Source organism: Danio rerio, chromosome 1, assembly GCF_049306965.1.
Source record: "Danio rerio strain Tuebingen ecotype United States chromosome 1, GRCz12tu, whole genome shotgun sequence".
NCBI lineage: Eukaryota > Metazoa > Chordata > Actinopteri > Cypriniformes > Danionidae > Danio > Danio rerio.
The window spans coordinates 22,871,643-22,893,694 of record NC_133176.1 but is presented as its reverse complement, the minus strand read 5'-3'; the positions used below and the strand labels follow the sequence as shown (position 1 = coordinate 22,893,694).

At 35.2% G+C, this 22,052-nt stretch overlaps 2 protein-coding genes across 3 annotated transcripts; one reads left to right on the top strand and one right to left on the bottom strand.

The window, feature by feature from the left end:
• The first annotated feature begins 9,967 nt into the window (after positions 1-9,967).
• On the top strand, positions 9,968-18,230 carry tmem144a (transmembrane protein 144a). Its single transcript, NM_001003999.2, is given in 12 exon segments — positions 9,968-10,116; positions 10,211-10,354; positions 11,758-11,880; positions 12,008-12,107; positions 12,563-12,643; positions 13,243-13,321; positions 13,684-13,760; positions 14,702-14,820; positions 14,906-15,025; positions 15,121-15,218; positions 15,749-15,802; positions 17,349-18,230. Coding segments are annotated over 12 exon segments (1,158 nt in total). The 5' UTR covers positions 9,968-10,037; the 3' UTR covers positions 17,433-18,230.
• A 619-nt stretch (positions 18,231-18,849) lies between these two features.
• On the bottom strand, positions 18,850-22,052 carry med28 (mediator complex subunit 28). 2 transcript variants are annotated; one of them, NM_001007770.1, is given in 4 exon segments: positions 18,850-19,393; positions 20,383-20,495; positions 21,453-21,519; positions 21,878-22,052. In NM_001007770.1, coding segments are annotated over 4 exon segments (540 nt in total). In that variant the 5' UTR covers positions 22,040-22,052; the 3' UTR covers positions 18,850-19,195.

Sequence of the window (22,052 nt, the reverse complement as noted above, 5' to 3'; positions counted from 1 at the left end):
ATGAGTATTCAAATAGGTGCACGTCGTGTTTTTATGACACCTGGACTGATGTTGAAAATAATACTACCAAATTATTCTACTGGAACAAAATGTAATTTAAATAAACATGTACAAATAATGTACTGAATTATTATATGTCAAAATATTTTAATGGTTTTATGATGAGAAATTACTAGTATTACTTAATCACTTTTGCGCATGATTATATTTAATATAATTTATATATACATACACTTACCGGACGCTTTATTAGGTATACCTTACTACTACCGGGATGTGGCATAGATTCAACAAGGTACTGGCACTCTTCCATTCCACCACATCTTAAAGGTGCTCTATTGGATTGAGATCTGGTGACTGTGGAGGATATTTAAATACAATGAACTCATTGTCATGTTCAAGAATCCAGTCTGAGATGATTCGCGCTTTATGACATGGCACGTTATACTGCTGAAATAAGCCATCAGAAGATGGGTACATTGTGGTCATAAAGGGATGGACATGGTCAGCAACAATACTCAGTTAGGCTGTGGTGTTGACACAATGCTCAATTGTGCTCAAAATCGAGACTCAGAGCTGGCAATGTTTTTTTCAATCTTCTTTTGTCCAATTTTGGTGAGCCTGTGAAAATTGCAAGTTTCCTGTTTTTAGCTGAAAAGTGTGGCACCCGATGTGGTCTTCTGTTGGTGTAGCCCATCCGCCTCAAAGTTCAAAGTGTTGTGTGTTCAGAGATGCGTTTCTGCATGTCTCAGTTGTAACAAGTAATTATCTGAGTTACTGCTGCCTTTCTATCAGCTCAAACCAGTCTGTCCATTCTCCTCTTCCCTCTGACATAAACAAGGCATTTGTGCCCAGAGAACTGCTGCTCACTGGATATTTTCTCTTTTTCGGACCATTATCTGTAAACCCTAGAGATGTTTGTGATTGAAAATCCTAGTTGATCAGCAGTTTCTGTAATACTCAGACCAGTCCATCTGGCACCAACAACCATGCCGTGTTCAAAGTCACTTTAATCACCTTTCTTCTCTATTCTGATGCTCAGTTTGAACTGCAGCAGATGGTCTTGACCATGTCTACATGCCTAAATGCATTGAGTTGCTGCCTTGTGACTGGGTGATCAGAAGTTAACGAGCAGTTGGACAGGTGTACCTAATAAAGTGGCCGGTGATTGTATACGTTAATATAAATACATTTTTGTTAATTAAATTTCTACCTTTATTCTTATTATCTATGATGTTTTTTCCTGCTTTTAAGTTCAAGATAGCTTTAAAAATGAACGTATTTACCTGAAAGCACTTTTAACAGCTTTTACTCTTGCTTTTGATCAAGTTTTCCCTAATGAATTAAAGTATTTTTAAAAAAGAAGTAAATCACACTTTTCCACAAAAAAAAGTGCAAACTGAAATTAATAAAATTAAAGCTTAAAACTCAAAATTACGAGATATGAACTTACAATTTTTAGAAGAAATGTATGAATTGTAAGATTTAAGTTGTTACTGGCAGAAAATGCTTCCATTCATTATAGATTGTTGGTATATACAAATAAGAAGAGTTTTCATATTCCTTTAACAACTAGTAAACTGCACTGACAGTGCTTTAAGCCAATGAAAAAGTGTGTTGATTTATTCAAGCTAATGTGCTTTGAGTGGCTCAGAAGCACAGGAACAGATGTGGCCCTGTTCAGTATGTACTAGGGACACATTAGTGTTCTCATAAACAAGCTACAGTATTTTAGCCAAGTGTTTCTAATTGCCTGATGATCTTTTGGGGGAAGGAAAAATGCCAACATTTGTGTGTATGTATTCTTATTAAATTCTTACTGAAAGACTTGCCTGATGTTCAGGTTACATGTTATAGTTCTGGGACAACACTAACAAACACAGTCTCTTTTCATGCAAGGCTTCCAGGCAAACAGACTGGCATAGCATCTGCAGCTCAGCAGTCGAGTTTCCTCTTGCTGAGCCTAGTTCCTTATTAGCTTTATCAACCAATGGGAAAACAGCATTCCCCTGTAGCCAAACTTACTTGAGTCTGTTGCAGCCAATTAGCACTCAGCGTCAAATTAATTAGGGAAGCGCATTCAGGTATCAATTTTTTTATCAATTTTGTCTCCATGATTTTACGTTTGCATCTAATGCTTAAGCACAGTGCTTTTGTTTGTTATTAGGAGTATTTAAAGGGGTTCCTCTGGCTGATGTATATAACAGTTCTGACTTAACATCACGGAGCATTGTTTTTGTTTTTTCTTTCTCCTACACATACCGCTGCAGTCACACTAGAGTTTGGGCATGCAAAATTTTGTCATACGGCGCTGCGAAATAGGGCAGGATTAAACAAGATGATTAGACATCGAAAAAAAACATACCATAGCTCCTTATTTTAAATTTATGTCCAGAGAGCTCATGTTTTGATCCTCGATTGGTCTCACGCAATCAAGTGATGCGATTTCGCAGGTCAGAGTTCAGCAAGCTTTGGACCAAAGTGAACTGCGAAACTTGACGCATGAACTTGTGTTTCCGGTCTGACGCATTTGCGTGCGTATTCATGGAAGTCTATGGGGTGAGAAGTGTAGTGTGACTGCAGCTTAACTTTCAAGCTACCCTACTTAAAAAAAAACAAAAAAAAAAAACATCTTAAACCAGCCTAGACTGGTTGGCTAGTTTTAGCTGGTCAACCAGCCTGGTTTAGAAGGGTTATGGCCATTTCCAGGCTGGTTTCCAGCCATTTCTGGACGATGACCAGCTTGACCAGCCTAGCCAGGTTGGAAGCTCAGCCAAAACCAGCTATGTCCAGCTTAAACCAGGCTTTTCAAGCTGGTTTTAGCTGGATTTAGCTGGTCAAGACCAGGCTGGAAATAGCTGAAAACCAGCCTGGAAATGGCCAAAACCCCTCTAAAACCAGGCAGGTTGACCAGCTAAAACTAGCCAACCAGCCTATGCTGGTTTAAGTTGTTTTTTTCAGCAGGGTAGCCTGCCAATTCTACAGGGGCTGCATGGATATTAGCCTGAATAAAAGTCAGTGGCTGCGTCGCATACTTCCAGATTATATAGGCCATTTTGAGGGATGTAAAAAAAAACAATAGTATTTCCTGTTTTGCATTTTTAGTTTCTATAGCTTCCGAGTGTAACAAAGGCCAGCTAATCAGTGCTGTGCAGGTAAACCAAACTCCTCTGACCTCTAAAGGTGCAACGCTAGAGGCCATGGTCTTTAGCCTCCTTGTTAGAGCAATTGACTCCCTTGTGGAAGATCGCCAGTTTGATCCTAGCTCGGAGCGGGTTGGGCGGTGTAGGACCGGCAGGGTTACATTGGTGCCGTGACCCGGGTGGGAGTGAGGTTTAGGGGGGTGAGTGTAACGGAGTCCAGCTAGTAAGTGCTGTGCAGTTAAACCTCACTCCTCTGACCTCTAAAGGTGCTCTAGCGACAGACGCTAGAGGCCATGGTCTTAAACCTCCGTGTTAGAGCAACCAACTCCCATGCAGAAGGTCGCCAGTTTGATCCCACTCGAGTGGGTTGGGTGGTGTAGGACCGGCGGGGTTACATGAGGATCCAAAAAATCCAAAATCCACATATTGATTAACATTTTTATGATAGCTCTTTTAACATTAACTTATGATTTAATTGTCTCTAATTACAGTTATGAAATAATTTGATAACAAGCAGGAAATGTTCATGGACCAATGACATGACCACATTGAAATGGTCAATAGTATGTTAAAAAGAATATGTGAGCTGAGCAGTGTGTCTGAATCCATAGTATTCAAAATACAGTTGAAAAGAAGTACTACTTCCTACTACTTCCGGTGAGATTCTGAAGTCCGTATCCGATGGACGCCAACTACGCCACTATGCCAAGATGCCACGCGAGAGAATTCATGAATGGGAGTGAAGCGACAACTGTTGTGGGTAGGTCCCTTGATAATGACAAATGGATGATGTCTGAGCTCCATTCATACTTACACTCATACTATATAAAACATACATTTCTAAAAGTCATGTACATTACAATTTAATGTAGTAGCTACTGCATAGTATGTAAATTTGGACACAGCCCATCCCAGTCTAGCCATGACAGAGCTCCTCATTTTCCTGGCCAGCTAACAATGATGCTATTGAGACATTCAGATTTATGAACGGATATCTATAGTAGAAAGACAAATACTATGGATGTGAATGATTACAGCATTTAATAATAATACATTTTATTTAAGGAGCTTTTTAAGATTTTAAGCTTTTTAATATATATACATACACACACACACACACACACAATTCAGTCATTTAAAGTTGCACAACATATACACAATTGAATAATTAAAAAATGAACCGACAGTATAAAAATAGAGAAGATGGTTAAATACAAATGCATGGTACAGAATTTTGAACATTAATTTTAAGTCTGGATTTCAACAGAGGGAGAGAGTCAATGTTGCAGATGTCAGGAGGAAGAGAATTCTAGAGTTTGGGGGCAGAGCACCTGAAAGCTCTGTTTTCTATTGTGCTGAGACGGGCAGAGGGAACAGAGAGTTGAATGGAGGAGGAAGATCTAAGGGAGAGGGAAAGAGTGGTGATATGAGGGAGATCAGACATGTTAGGTGGTGCGAGGTTGGATGGCCTTGAATGTATGCAGGAGGATTTTATATTGGATTCTGGGTTTGATTGGAAGCCAGTGCAGATCTTGAAAAATGGGAGTGATACGGTGAAAAGAAGGAGTTTAGTGATGATGCAGGCAGTTGAATTCTGGACAAGTTGACGCTAATGGAGGGATTTCTGTGGAAGACCATTAACTATAGCATTGCAATAATCATCGCTTTAGGTGACGAGGCTATGTACGAGGATAGAGGTGGAGTGAGTAGTGAGAGGGGAGCGGAGACGATTTTTATTAAGGAGATGAAAATATGCAGACTTGGTTATATTACTGATATGAAACTGGAAAGAGTGAGCTGTCGAGGATGACATCAAAACTCTTAACCTGAGGAGAGACTGAAGTGCCATCTACAGTGTAGGGAGATGGAGTGAGATTTAGAGAGTGTAGATTTGGTGGCAGCAAGAAGAATTTTAGCTTTGTCACTGTTAAGTTTTAGGAAATTAGAAGTAAACCAGTTTTTTATTTCAGAAAGTGGAAAGGGGGAGTGGGGAGTTGGGCTTGCTAGAAAGGTAGAGCTGGGTGTCATCCGCATAGCAATGGAAGTGAATATTGAATTTATGAAAGATGTTGCCAAGTGAAAGGAGCTAGATTAGAAAGAGAAGGGGCCCCAGGACAGAGCCCTGGGGAACACCTGTGCTAACTGGGGAGGACTGTGACCTGAAGCTTTTGAGTTGAATGAACTGAGTGAGCCCAGAAAGATATGAGTGAAGGCAGTCAAGGGGAGTGTGAGTGATACCGATGGAAGATAATCTGTTGAGAGTGATATATTGTACCGAATGCTGCACTCAGATCGAGAAAGATGAGAATACTGACAGATCCAGAATCAGCTGCCATAAGGAGATCATTTGTGATTTTGATGAGTGAAGTTTCTGTGTTGTGATGGGACTTGAAACCAAATTGTTCGTAAAAGTTAACATGAGTGAAATGGGAGTGGAGTTCGGTCGCAACAATTTTTTCTAGAATTTTTGAAATGAAGTTAGAAAAGGGGCGAAAGTTATTGAAATGATAGGGATCCAGACCAGATTTTTTCATAATAGAGGTGACAGCTGCAGTTTTGAAATGAGATGGGACAATTCCAGTGGTAAGTGAGGAGTGGTAAATGGAAGATATGAGGGGGACTAGAGATGAAAGGCAGGATTTGACCAAACCTGTGGGAATGGGATCGAGCTGACATGTGGAGGATTTGGATTTCAAAATTAGATTATTAGAATTAGTCTAGATTAAGAAAGGTGTAGATGACATCATTAGCCTTCATTAAAACGATCTGAAAACTTCATTAAAACAATCAGTTCAGAACTTCACTTACCTGTCATGGCCAACAGCTGCTACTGAACACATCAAAGTACGAGGCCATCTAGACGTACAAAGAAAGACACTAGTTTTATACATGACTGTATGAAATGTCAAATATACATCAAAATGGAGACCCGAATAACTGCCCTTTAAGGAAATACCGTTTACTATAGTTTACGGTCTCGAGCTGCATTTCAGGGTCGAGATAAGCCTTGTGCTTAAAATCTGAGCTTATTTAATACTGATTTATTTATTATTGTATTAACAATAATATGTTTATTTTCTACTGATAGCAATTCTGTTCACGTTTTAATGTGGTGTTTCAGAACGATCTGTTTGTGTGTGTGTGTGTGTGTGTGTGTGTGTGTGTGTGTGTGTGTGTGTGTATTAAATTGTTAATAGAGACTTGTCAACTACAGCGCGTTGATAAGCAAATTCACATTTCACAGCGTTTCTTTTTCTAACAGTGACTTGTTCCTTCACATAAACATAATAGCTATTACAAGTTGTAATATTACATTTAATAATTAACTCATTAGTATGCTGTTAATGTCGTTACAGCACAGAAAAGCATTGTAAATTATCTTACCAAGTAGCTTCGTTGCCGTCCATACTATAGAGGTATAACAAAGAGCTTGTGTGGGCACATGCGCAGTCAATGTTGAGGATGCAAATATTTATTTTATTTTATTTTTTGTACAGTTTATCATGATTTTGATGTGGACGTTCAACTCAAGTTTCAAAATGTTAAATGTAGAACAATAATTTTCTTTTACATTATTAGTCAAACCTGAGAATAATGGCTAGAAACATGTACAACTACTCCTTTTTTTCTTCTTTTATTTATTTATTTATTTTTCCAAATTACTAACATTTTAAAGCATTGTCAACAAAATGAAAGCCTGTTAACAAAGTATGTATACTCTTTTGACATCAATGACACTGGGAAAAAATATTAGATCTTTAACTGAAATTGATACATGGATACGTTGATACAATTTATTATTTTTTTGAATAATGTATCTATAAAGTTTACTTTTTTTCAAATCCCTAATTGCCCCAAGACCTTTTTGTACACACATACTAAAAATGTACAACTCGTGCTGCTTTTCCCAGTGATGGGTTGCAGCTGGAAGTGATATGCTGGATAAGTTGGTGGTTCCTTACGCTGTGGCGACCCCAGATAAAGGGACTAAGCAGAAAAGAAAATGAATGAATGAATGAACTCATGCTGCTTTAACTGCTCACTGCTGCTATATTTTACATTCAAATGAGCCTCAACATTCTATGTCAGAGGTCATGTGATAGTTTAAAGGGCACCTATGGTGAAACAATTTGGACAGACATACTTATGTAGGTATAGTGTATAGAACTTCATATTGGGGTGATATAAACACACCCAGTCCTATTTTTTTTCCAATTTAACAAAATAAAAACAGTTGACCAATTGGAGTGGTTTTGAGACCGACCGCAATTTGACGTGGGAGTGTGGTCCCCCCCCCCACCGAATTGAGGGACAGCTGTGTATTAATATGTCTCCTTAGTAATGCGTATAATCATATCAACAAGAAAGGATATGCGCAAAGCAACCGGGAATAAAAGGTCTGTTCAGTTTGCTAGGATCATCAATCATCATCAAACGTGATCAAGAGTGAGTTTTACAAGTTGACATTTTTTTAAACAGAGCATGTGTGTAATGAATAACATCGATTTACTTCATATTCTCTTCATCAGCACAGCTGCGTGTCAGAACAATTATAAAAGAAGACGCTTCAATCCCGGGTTGTGGACGTTAAATTTGGTTTATTTTCTACATTAACATAACAGATATCCATACAGCGGTGGATATTAACCTTTATCTTGCCACATTTGTGTAGTGCAAAGCTAAACGTGCACGCTGTCTGTGTGTGTGTGTATCTGTGTGCCAAAAGTATCTGGATGCAGCCTTTATGACGCAAGCTGAGATTGCATCACTCAGCGATGCAATTTCAGACACAATGCACTCAATGGAGTAAGTGATGTCACTGTGACGAGTAGGGTTAGGGGTGGGGTTAGGTGAGCATATTGAAAAGCATTGGATGCAGCTCAGATTGCACTGCATCAAGACCCCTCTAGTGTGTGCGTGCACTGTAACGTCATTGTGTTTGACTTATTGAAACTCCACAACAAATGCATCAAATGCTCATTGGTAAAGTACTTACAGTAGGATTTCTCACAAACGTTTCGTGAGATCTGCTTCCTTCTTGCCTGTCTGTTGTCTGAGGCAGACAAGGGCGGAGGAACACTGACAGGCACGTGAAATCGGTGGGCGTGAAGGACTAGCCTTAAAGGCACAGTTCACAAAAAACGATATGTGATCGGTCAGAACTATAAAATAGATACTTTTGAAAGGTATAAGAATAATCTGATGAGTGTGTTGAGCTGAAACTTTTCAAACACATTCTGGAGACATAAAAGACTTATATTAAATCTGGAAAAAGGGGTAAAATAGGTGCCCTTTAAATGAACACAACTGTCTCTAAAGCCTTAAAGTCTGATCATTTGTATTTGAACTCTTCAATTTAATAAGTTTTATTAGATTAAGTAATTTGAGAAGTTCATCAGTCATCAGATTATACCGATTGCTGGGAGCTGTCTGTCATCAGGTTAGACCATGCTTACTGCTGCACCTCTGCCAATGCTCTAAGACCCAGAGCTGTGAAGATCTGCCACCAGAAGAATGCTGCTGTCCTTCCCGACATCTGTCCAGCAGCCTTAGTCTCTGCAGTGGAAGTATGACCCGTTACTCTGTGTCAGCAGGAAGAGCCCCTCTCCATATAAATGTAACTCTAGTGTACCATAGCCTTCATAAACGTCTGGTGAGATGATATTTGTTCCCTAATTATTTTATATTTTGTTAATTATTGCAGTTCCTTTTACAATCAGTAAAAAAACCTTAACATGTTCACTTGAATGCAAGAGGAGCCTTATAGATTTTTTAACAGATATCCAAATGAGAATCTAATTACCAACAATTATATAATTTGATTGGGTGGACTAACTGTCAGATTGAGTGGGCCAGTGCAACCTTTGACCTTAAAGGGATTGTTCACCCAAAAATTAAAATTAAGTCATCATTTACTCACCCTTTAATAGTTTCAAACCTGTTTGACTTTCTTTCTTATGGTGAACACAAAAGATGAGGTTTTGAAGAAAGCCTGTACCTGTTACTATTGACCTGATAGATAGACATAGATGGATGGATGGATGGATGGATGGATGGATGGATGGATGGATGGATGGATGGATGGATGGATGGATGGATGGATGGATGGATGGATGGATGGATGGAGGGATGGATGGATGGAGGGATTGATAGATAGATAGATATACAGACAGACGGATGGACGGATGGATGGATGGATAGATGGATGGATGGATGGATGGATGGATGGATGGATGGATGGATGGATGGATGGATGGATGGATGGATGGATGGATGGATGGATGGATGGATGGATGGATGGATGGATGGATAGATAGATAGATAGATAGATAGATAGATAGATAGATAGATAGATAGATAGATAGATAGATAGATAGATAGATAGATAGATAGATAGATAGATAGATAGATAGAAGCTATTTGTTTTTCTTTTATGGTTACACGTTTTCAGCTTTGTTCAAAATATCAATATGTCAAGTTTTCTTTTTTTGTGCTTAACATAAGAAAGAAATTCATAAATGTTTGGAACCACTTGATATACAGTAGTGAGTAAATTTTCATTTTTGGGTGAACTATCCCTAGCTGCCAGTTGCCACTGCAACACAAACATATTGTAAATACAATGTTACAATAGTTATTTTTCAAGCTCGTCCAACAGTCAGCAAAATAGTTTCCTCCTAAAACCCTGCAAATGTCAGTAATCATGACTCTTAATCACGTGACCCAATGTTTAACACACGCGTGCCACAATCATGTGATCATAATCGTCAGCTGACACGGAAGTCAAGTCAATTATTCAAAGAGCAGTTCTCGCCTCGATATACTTTATTACGTCGATTTATGCATGAAAGTAGCTTTTATTAATGTCTGTTTTAATTTTTATGTGTGTCTAGTATGAATCCTTACGTGACCGCGTTTATCGTGGCTCTCATCTGCGCGCTCTCCACCGGCGCCGCGCAACACCTGGAAAAAGGTAACAAACACAAAAACTCATTACACTAAACTGGTTTAAAGAGACATTTGAAGTGCTGTCTGATTTATTTATTAAAACTTTAATTGTGATGCAGAAAATTGGCTGTCACACCGTCCAATTGAGTCCAACAGCACATCCAACTCCTCCGACCTGACTTATGGATTCATATCCTGCGCAGTGTCTGCGGTCTTCTTCGGTAGCAACTTTGTACCGGTGAAAAAGATTGAGACTGGGGATGGTCAGTCATTTTTTCTTTTTGGTTTTGCACACTTTTGCCTCCTTTTAGGCTTTTTTTAAATGTCACAGTAAAGGTTTTTTGTACTACAAAGTGTCAACAGAAGAAAATGCAAAGTAATATTTTAGCAAAAGGGTAAGCACAAATAAGACTTATTCATTTTCATTGTATGGAGCAAAGATGGAATAAAAGTAAAAGGTGACAGTCCCTGATAATCACATTTTTGACAATTGTTTCATAGTAGGCTATTTGTGCTTCATGTGTAGTAGTAACTTGAAATTTAGCAACCTGGCAACTCCAGTAATTAATAAATCGTTTGAAATTCTGTCTTGGAACTTTTTAAAAAATGTAATCGTAAATGTACTTAACTATATGAGCTCTTACAGAAATCAACATGGGTATATTGCTTACTTTTAATAACTTCAATCCTAACTGCCATTAAACAGACTTTATGGCATAGTTAATATTTTAGGTGCTCTTGGCATGTTTTTGTTTGTAAAGGTAGCTTTTACATTTATTAAAATAATTACAGTATTATTGTAGACTATAAATATTGCTGTGTTACTTTGAAAGTGTTGCGACGTCTCGTATTCCACAGGAAATAAATAAATAAATATATATATATATATATATATATATATATAATAATGTATTTATCAATTCAGTTCTAATAACTTAAATTTGGGTCTTTTACATGTCATGGACACACAAAAATGATTATTCACATGCACCTATTTTTTATGTAAAAAAACACATTAGTGTTGTTAAAATTAAATGATGTGGAAAATAATTAGTTTTTATTTTTATATATGCAATGTTATTAACTATGCACTGTTATTAACATGTAAATCTACTTATATTTATTATAACCAACTCATTTTCCCAGTACTGGGTTATGGTTGAAAGGGCATCCGCTGCCTAAAACATATGCTGAAATAGTTGGCGGCTTATTCCACTGTGGCAACCTCTAAGAAATCAGAGACTAAGCCAAAGGAAAATTAATGAATGATCAACAGTTAATTTAATGTTTTAAATTGTTTTATTTCAATCTAGAATGTTGTGTTTGTTAATTCACTGTTAATAAAAACATTCATGAATTGAAATCAAATGCATTAATCTAAGCCCCAGTTTTAAGTGCATGCATTAAGCCCCAGTTTGACAACCCAAGTATAAACATACATAGATGGTTTTGGTGTTGTTTGTTTTTTGTTATTCCCTTAACAGTTATTACCAATTAATTATGGAAAATTTGAAAACCACCAATTTTTTACATGGGTCTTTATAGAGGATCTAACTTAAGGTGATGGTTTTCTTGAAATATTAAATTAAATTTCTGCTTTAAGAACAGGCCAAAGAGAAGTCGTTTGCTTAATATGTTCAGTTAACTCTACTGTCTATACATGTAGGTATGTTTTTCCAGTGGATCCTATGTGCTGCTATATGGACAGTCTCCCTTGTGGTGAACATCATTCTGAACAGTCCTAAGTTTTGGCCTCTTGTTATGCTGGGAGGAGCTATTTGGGCTACTGGTAATAACCAATTATATAATTTGCACTTAATATAGCATTTAATAATTACTGCTTGAGAAATCGAACGTATGCACCTGACATACAATCAGTTTTACTTATGTGTCATTGTGTTTGTGTGTCCCTGTAGGAAATATAACAGTAGTTCCTATTGTAAAGACTATTGGACTTGGTCTTGGTCTTCTTATATGGGCTTCATTTAATCTGCTGTTGGGTTGGGCCAGCTCACGGTAAGCAACATTTGCTTTCAGAATGCACTGGAAGAATTAAATCATGTATTTTTTTTATAATGCCTTTGAACCATGCTGGCAAAATGAATCACAATTTTCAAAAATGTTAATTGTAATAATTAAAGTTTTGGTTAATTTCAAAATAAAGTATATGTTGTTGGAATCAGACAATAAAATAACTGAGCTACAGCAAAGTTGATGTTGAAGAATATCCAGTTACAGTTTTCTAACGGATTCAATATAAAATCAACATGCGAGGATCTAGTAATGTGTACCTAAATAATGTAACATACTGAAGTTTTTGTGTTTACTTGTACATGTCTATATGTGTGCGTGTGTTTATGTTCTTATACCCAAACTATACATTTTTTCCCAATATTTGCATTTGCGTGTATTGTAAATGTTTTAATAACTTGGGCTCAGGAACTCACATTGACTCTTTGCTAATGGTTCAGGTTTGGCTGGTTCGGTATTGGTGCTGAAACTGTTTCCAAACCAGTGCTGAACTACTGTGGAGCAGGTGTATGTTTATTTAGGTAAATGTGCACAGACTGACATTCAAAGTTAATAGTACAGGAAAATGCTGTTTTACTTTTAGGAATACTTTTGAGAATATACAAGATGTGTACACTGAATGTGACAAAATGAAAGAATTTTATGTTATTTACCATATGTGAAACTGAAATCTAATCTGAAATAGATTTTTATATATATATATATATATATATATATATATATATATATATATATATATATATATATATATATATATATATATATATATATATATATGTTTTATTTTTCTAAATAAATAAATAAGTAAATGTTTAGTCATCAGTTAGTGAATTACGAAACTGTTATTGTCATGTAATATGTTCTTATCTATATTGATATTGCCATGAAATAGCTATAAGTTGCTGATGTGGCAATAAACAAACAAACAAACATGGTAAAAGGATAATTAAGGACATTATTTGTCTGTCAGAAATGTGCTTTTTGCAACATTTCCAGTTACTAGCAAATTGACTCATTATTATGGCTACTATTATATTTAGTTTCATTCATATCTGGTGTTAAATCTTATAATTATAAATAATATCTGATCTTTTTTTCTTCTCTGTATATGTGTCTACAGTGCCATTGTATTTTTCTTTGTGAAGACCGATGTTCAAAGATCAACAACATCTGAAGAAACACCACTACTAATAGACCATGTATGTTTACCCGTTTTAAATGCTGTAGATCACAGGTGTCAAACTCAGTTCCAAAAGGGCCACAGCTCTGCACAGTTTAGTTCCAACCCTAATTAAACACACCTGATCAAACTAATTGAGTCCTTCAGGCTTGTTTGAAACCAACAGGTAAGTGTGTTGGAGCAGGGTTGGAACTAAACTTTGCAGGGCTTCGGCCCTTTTGTAACTGAGTTTGACAGCCCTACTGTAGATGAAATCTAATTTAAAGAGCCCTTTAAAAATTGACATTGTATACAGGAAATATTTTATCCTCAATTGTAATAGTTCTCCAAGATTTCCTTTTTGAACAATGGTTTAACCAATAAAATAAATTTCTCCTGAAGGTAGTCAACGCAGAATCTGTGGTGGCAACAGATGATTCTTGGGTGGATGCATTAAGCCCACGCATGAAACGTTTCGTGTATGTACACATCACACTTAAATACTGGTTAAATGATTTAATTTATGTACATTGTATCAATGCCGTGGGACAAAGGAATTATTAAAATGTTTTTAGGTGTAATAGCAATTTGCGACAATACTGCCAGGGATGGGATGAGAACAAACCGAAATAAACAGGAGCTGTAAATACCCTGCTACTTGTAATTGAAGATAAAATAACAAAATGAAGCATTATAATTCCTTTATAAATTTAAAAAAACTTGTTAACAAGCTTTATTTTAATTGAAATAAAAGAAAAACAAATAAAAGACAACCAAAATGAATGTACAAACAAACAAACATAACTAAAAAAGCAATGTTTTAGCCTAAATCTAGAGATGTACAGTATTTGTTAATAAAAATCAAATCACTAAGCATCTTCATACAGGCTAGCTTTTCATTTACATTTTCTTTGTTGATAATATGGGCTTAGTAATAGATGTATTTATTTAGACCTATTAATGAATGTGAATTCAACAGCTTGCCAAAAGATTTTTATTTTCGAAGGGCCTGTGTTGTGCAAGTTTACCATAGGCCACAAATAGCCTAGCCTACTAAATTGATGATTTCATTTTAGAAATAAATACTTTTTTTTTTTTTAAGTCTTTATTAATGTACACAAATAAAAAAAAAGAATAATTAAACAGGCCAAAATAATTCTTTATTTAAAGACTATAGGCCCATCGTTCAAGTTTACTATAGAATGACGGTTTGTTTAGAAATTTGCCATATGAATATTCTGTTTTCATTTTATATCTGTATATGTTTTTATACAGCATCAAAATCTACCTTTTAAGAGTAAATGTTTGTGTACGTTTTGTACAATCTCTGAATACAATACAATTAATAAAAATATAATCTCCACACTAATACAATATGTAATAGAATAATGCATTTATAAATATCTGTTATGTGTTGCAGTGGATCATTCCTTGCTGTTGTAGCTGGACTGCTGTACGGATCATCTTTTGTTCCAGTTCTGTACATAAAAAATCATGCATCAGATCCAGACAGCCCATACAATGGGGCTAGCCAATTTGGTACATTTAGATTTAATTGAATTCAGCATTGGTTGAATTAATTAAATATGAACTATAATGAATTTTGTGTATGTCTATCTTGTAGATCTGGACTACGTATTTGCACAATATAGTGGGATTTTCCTTGCTAGTACCGTGTATTTTCTTCTGTACTGTGCCATCAAAAGAAACAAGCCTCAGGTGTTTCCTAAAGCAGTTCTGCCAGGTAACGCCATCACTATCCCTGGAGTTGTTTATCTGCTTTCTTTTCCTCATACCTCTGTATTCTTGATGCTATTTTGTGCATGATTTCCTGTGTAGGATTCCTTTCTGGCATCATGTGGGGTGTTGCTACGTGCTGCTGGTTTCTGGCCAACCACTATCTCAGTGCTGTAGTGAGCTTCCCCATTATCACCACTGTGAGTGGCAGATCTTTAAACATACAGCTGTGGAAAAGAGACCGTTTGAAAGTTCTCAGTTTCTCTTAATTAGTGATTTAAAGTTATAATTTGAGTAAAACAATGTTAGTTTTATTATGTAAACTCATGACACTGATGACGTTTCGTAAAATAAAAATTGCTTTATTTATATAAAAACATTTTACATAAAATTTGGCATATTTTCAGCCGTTTAAACTAATTTAAGAAAAAAACCAATATTATTATTTTAACAACATTATAACTTATTTAACTAATACTTTTACTTGCAATAAAAACAATATTTGGTAAATTAACCCTGATTTTCAGTTACAACAAATAAAAGCATTTGTTATTTTGACCAATTGCCATTTTCTTTATTAAAAAGGAAATGTTCTAATAAAACTTTTTCGACTAAATGTTTTTTTCTCAAGTCCATATGTAATGAATTCAATAATTTTTTGACAAACTAAGAATTTTCAAGTGATCTCTTATTTTTTTCAATAATATGTAACATGTTTGAATCTTTTCAGGTTCCTGGACTGATTGCAGCTCTTTGGGGTGTTCTGGTGTTCAAGGAAGTGAAGGTAAACACTTATGTGTATGATAGGGGTGTAACAGTACATTTAGTCATTTGGCAGGCATTTTTGTCCAAAGCGACTTACAGTTGAGGAGATATTTACCAAATCAACACGAAGCAGTAGTAGTACGCAGAGGAAGTTGAAATTGTACAAATCTTTATGTTTGGTGTTTACTTGTTACTCATCTTCATGTCGTTTCCATCCCAAGATTTTGGTTTCTCTTTGGAACAGAAATATTAAGATGTATATAGATGAAATCTGAGAGCTCCCTCATCCTTTATAGATAGAAATGGTCATTAGATGTTCGAAAAGGAATCAAAATATTGTCAAACTACTCTGTGACACCAGTTGTAACAATATGAGGCTACATCATGAACGATTTTTGTGTGCCAATAACCTATTAAAAATTGAATGTCACAGGAGCATTGCTGTTGATCGAGGATGAGGGAGCTCACAGACATAATCTAAAATATTTTAATTTGTGTACTGATAATAAACCAAGGTCTCGGGACTGAAACAACACCCTCAGTTAGTAACAGGATTTTTATTTTTGGGTGAACTAATCTTTTAATCTAAAACTAAAACACAAAAATACCATAATGTATTTAAGAAACAAGCGGAATGAACGTACTTTTTTTTATCTGATAAACAATGTTAAAATCAATGTTATTCTCCTTTGAAAATGTGTGTTCCGTGTCAGACCGTCTGTCTTTGTTTTGGTCTGAGTAACTCTTCCAGTTTATGCAATTATATTTCAGCATCCTATTTAGCCATGGTGGGAAAACAGTGTATATTATTTCAGCCAAAAAGTCTCTCAGTTTATCCAGGCACGGTTGAAGATGTAACCCCTGGAAGACTGTAGCAGCCTTGGAAATGCCTCAGATTCAGAGTAATAAAAGTCTAAAAATGTTTTTAATTGGCAAACAATACAACTATTACCAACAAAATATGAACTGAGCAGCTTAGTGTAAGGCTTGATTGTCTAGCACAAATGCTGCTACTATTTGCGTCATCAATCTGGCAACCTCTGTGCATGTCAAGTCATGGTTGGAGGGGTTGGCTGACAAAAAAAAAAAAAACCCTCTTCGATATTTTGATTTGGATTGCAATACCTAGTTCAACCACTATGTATTCAATTCTACATAATGCACCTTTAAATCCCACAACTATGCTCTAGGAAACTGTTAAACTAACCATCAGTTTGTATCTATACAGTCATTTGCAAAATCAATCTACCTCCAATATATTACATTATTTACAAATTTTTTTTTTTTTCTTTGTAACCTCTAACAAATATTGCTTACAAGCTTTTGACACCTCTCTACTGAAATCTTGGCGCATTTCTTGCTAGAAAAAACTTCCATGTGATAATCAGGTTTAAAAACTACAACTTATTTTAACAACAACAACGTGTGACTAGATTTGAATGTAGTTTTTGGGCCATTTTTATGTACTGTTACACCCCTTGTATGGTGGATGATTTCCAATTCCTCAAAGCATCAATTGCTTTTATGTAACTCTGCATCTCATCCTCTTTTCCTTTCTCCCTCAGGGTTGCCGAAATTACATTGTCCTCATTTTTGCGTTCTGTCTGGTTCTATCTGGGGCATTAATGACTGCATTTTCAAAGATCTAAATCTTTTAAGGGCAAGAAATGCACAGAACACATTTTATTCTAGTTTTCTTTTAAACCATATTTTAATAACTTTTGAAAGCTGCAAATTGTAAATGTATTATGTGGTTATTACAGGTAATACAGCTACAAGCTGAAACTTACTGAAGAAAACAATATTGTATTTATCAGAAAGGGATGTGGTCCTTAAACTTGAAATGTTACTGCAACAGCAATATTCGCACATGTTCTGTTTATGTTATTGGGAACCTAGTTCCCTGTATTTTAATTTTATTTGCAATAGCACACTTTTTTCTGTTTACACTATAATAGACCTCACTGTACTTTGGCATATAATGGTTAGTGGTTTCTATTATACAGTAAGATTCAGTGGATCTTATTTCACAGGACTTACTTAATACATTTTTGAAGAAGAATATGAAGTCTATTTTAATTTTTGTATTTAATTTAATGCACTGTTTTTCTTGGTAAAAACATGTCCTTTTAACCCACTTTTTTGTATTTCTAATTATTCAGAATGGAAATTCATAGCACTGTAGTAGCATTTTTACTGTAATAACATTACAGTACAGTTTAGTTTTAAAGTTTCAGCACTATATAATAATAATTTTTTCTTTCTGAATTTCTGAAACTGTATATAATATTAGAGGTAAATGTCATGAGTTTCTCCATGATAAAAATTGAGAAAACCTTGTGTTTTTTTTTTTCTTTACTGCTGCCAAGATGTCAAAGGCCTTTGTTTTATAATTGATACATTTTTTGTACTTCTTTCTGAAAGGGAAATAAAGGGCCCTATAATACACCTGGGGCAATAAGGTGCAAAATGTGTTTCTATGACGTGTTGCTATTTTTATTTTTTTTTACCATAATGTTCCCGTTTTCCGCCACGTTATTTAAATAGCAAATCCATTTGCGTTACTTTGTGGACTCATGGTTGTTCTGGTCTATATAAGAGGTGTGTTAAGGCACATTGCTGGTACGTTGCTATTTTGAGAAACTAAAATAGACTGCACAAGAGACCAGCTGAGAGCAGGTCTAAAGTCCAGAAGATGAGACTCTGATTGGTTTATTCTCAAAATACACCTATAACTCATTAAGAGAATAAGCTCAACCTTGTTAGACTATACGCTGCAGCGCAGATCATATTTCTTCATCCTTAAAATAGCAAAAGTGGATTCTGACACACCCTAAATGCTTTTGCACCCTGCGCTTTGGACTTTGCATCTAGATTGTTAAAATAGAGCCCAAATACTCAAATACAAGAGTGAGCGAATCGCTGTGTAGTTGGATGAAACTGATCAGTTGTGCTTATATCAATAGAAAAATGTATGAATAGTAAAGTATCAAGCACTGGATATAAATAAGAAACACAAATGCCAGATCCAAGAAGACCAAAGAGAACTTTAAAAAAATCTGAAAATGTATGACAAAATGTTTATTTTTAACTGTACAAAAAAATAATAATAAAATTGTAAAATATAAACAAAAAATTATCCCACCTAATTCAGATCAATATAACTCCTTAACAGAACATTTTCTTAGCTAACTAATGCATTCTTAAGTTTTCTTATGAAGAAATATAAAATAACTTTGATTTCTTCAAAACCTAACACTTTCATAAGGGAAAAGTTGTAATAATGTTATTTAGTAGCTCTTGAAGCACACTGTAACATACCAAGGGCTTCCTGTACCATTTGCTGGGAGGGAGAGGAAAAAGTGTCCCATTGAGCAACATCTAAAGCAGGTTTTGGATCTCTGTAAATACACTAGTTGGGTTTCATTGGAGCGGGGAGGTTGGCCGAAGCCTGCTCTAGGAAGGCCAGAGGACCCTGTGGCAGTTCTGTGGGCTTCTTGTGCTGAACGTTGATGTCTTCCAATACCTGCTGCCAATGATGGATCTTGGCGAGGTGTTTCTGAATTAGCATCTCTTTCCTCTGGAGTTCATTCTTTAGTTCTGATGCATCCTGGGAGATTTAACAGAACATACATTTTAGTACACATTTCTGATTGATTGAGTTTTGAAATGTTTTGCAAACAGACTCAAGATATGTTTTGATCCAATCTGTTTTAAAGCCTGTGTCTTTTTCATTTCACTAGCATGCATTATTATTCTTCAGCTAAACAATTATTTCATTTCAGTTGGAGAGAGAGTTTTAAATTTATTGCCATGTCAGCTTCTCTGGCTACTTGATGGCAAAACCAGGTCAAATTTATACATTTTCTATAATAGTAAAAAAATAAAAACTAATGATAACATTAAAAAGACATCAACTGCAATAAATAATACATAAGATAAAAATCTAAAGCACTTTAAGGTTTATTTTTGATAAAAAGTCTACCAAATTTGAAGAATTTGCATTTAAAAATATTTCCTTTAAAATCTCCAGACCAAAACGTTGACTGATAACATTAAAAAAAGGGCATTCTAAAAGTATATGTATAACACTTTGCAATATTGACATTTTGGGGGAGCTTCTCCTTTAAATAACTGTCAATGCATGAGTCTTGAGTGTCCGATACGGCATCTTGTGTTAACAACCCCATTAGATCTTAAAACAACTATCTGCTTTTCTTCCTACTAATGGCTGGATTCCAAAGAGTTAATTTTTTGAGCTCTATAGCCTTTTCTGTTTCCATTTAAAACACATCAACGTATTGAAATAAGTCTCTTCACTCTGACTTTATAGTAAAATAATAGGAAAAGTAGCAAATATTTTGAGGAACTGTCATAAATTGCATTAAAAAAAGTGTTTGAATTGTTTTATTTCTGTTTTTAATGTCAAACATTCCATTTCGAAGCTGTATCAAATGAAATAACAGGAACATAGTTTACTGTAATATGCTGTATAAAGTTGAAGATTAAGTAATTAAAATAGTTTTAAAAGTAGTTTTGGTTTAGATAATGCTGGATTGTATTTTCTTCTGTACATATGCTGTAAGTGCAAGGGTATACCTCTTTTTCCACCTGTTCTGGTTTCTGTACAGAGAGCTGTAGTCTCTTCTGAAGAAAGAAACATTCAGTCTGTCTGGCCACATCCAGAAACTTCTGTATACACTGATCAACCCCTGAAATACACACACAAAATAAATAACTGTAAAAAATGATTATTATTTTTTTAATGCACTGGTCGAGTTTTTGGGCAATATTTTTTCATAGCATCTTATTTCAGACTATTGGAAAGAAATGACTTCAAAATTACCAATTGTTTATTTGTGTCTAACGTTTAATTACAATCATTGTTGGGTAAGCTACTTCAAAAATGTAATTAATTACTAACTAGATAATTAAAAATGTATTTTAAATTTAAAGTCGGAAAAGTAACTTAAATGCTCACTATTTAAGTACTTGACTCAACTCTACTTAAAATCCCAATAAATCTTACACATAGACGATATAAACTAAACATAATTCTGTACATTTGACCCAAACAGGATCTTTTAGATCCCAAAAATGGATCTTCGAATAATAAACATGTATCAAAACATTTACAAGCAATGACACAATATTTTATAAATACCATATATTTAAGGCATGTAAATTATATAAGTAACTAATTAAATTACCTAAAAATGAAAAGTAATCCCTTAACATTTTCAGTAGAAGAGTAATTACATTTAGACAGTTTGTAACTACACATCACACTGATTACAATACATATACATGTATAAAATTCATCTTGCTAGCTCTCACATGGTTTCCCACTGAAGATATGAAGAGATCACAGGAAATGAGGAAGAATACAATGTTCAGATGTTTGTTCTGAATCATTGTGAAAAAGTTTTTTTTTTTTTTTTTTTACCGAATTTTCATATTTAAACAACAATTCAGAAAATATGTTGTTCAAAAATGTATAAGTAATACTGCATTTAATGACAGCATGACATTAGCTAAATGGTCATCTGTGATGTTGTTGCGGATTACTGAAAACTGTAGTATTTGAATATAGTCCACTGGTATTGGTGTCCAATATCATAAAAATTAACACATTTTTGGAGCACAGACGAATAAAAACATCTCTTTACCAGTTCGAATTTCTTCCTGGTCAGTTCCATTGACATAGTCTTGGCTGACAAGAGATGCAAAACACGCCTGGCAGAATTAAAAACACACATTAAAGTACATTATAAAACACAATATTAAACAGTTACACCGTAGATTATACAAAATAACATAGGATTATAGTGAAAAAATAAACTAACTCGCCCCATTAACGGTCTAACGGTTATATCATTTCATCAACAGCCAAGTAAATAATTTATTAATCGCGTACATAAAACTCATACGTGTGTGTGTGTGTGTGTGTGTGTATATATATATATATATATATATATATATATATATATATATATATATATATATATGTTTAAACAAACATTAACAAAGGTTTAGTGTGACTGCAGTTGCACCAATGTTATGTTAGCAGAAAAAGTTTACGTGAGCTCTTTACCTCGAAAGAAGCTTCCAGCTCATCCACTAAAGTGTTATTCGCCCCTCTGTTACCGGGAGTACCAGTGAGGAGCCCTGGCTGACCTGGACCACCCGGACCCGGAGGTGGATGAGATCCAGGAGGCTGCTGACCGGGGAACATTCCGCCCATGGACGACGCCATTTTCCCTAACAAC

Excerpts from the sequence above, each read along its gene's own strand:
- med28 (XM_073943647.1), bottom strand. The coding sequence starts at position 22,039 with ATGGCGTCGTCCATGGGCGGAATGTTCCCCGGTCAGCAGCCTCCTGGA. Across the intron at positions 20,496-21,877 it reads AGCTGGAAGCTTCTTTCGAG|GGGTTGATCAGTGTATACAG; the intron begins GTAAAGAGCTCA and ends TGTGTATTTCAG.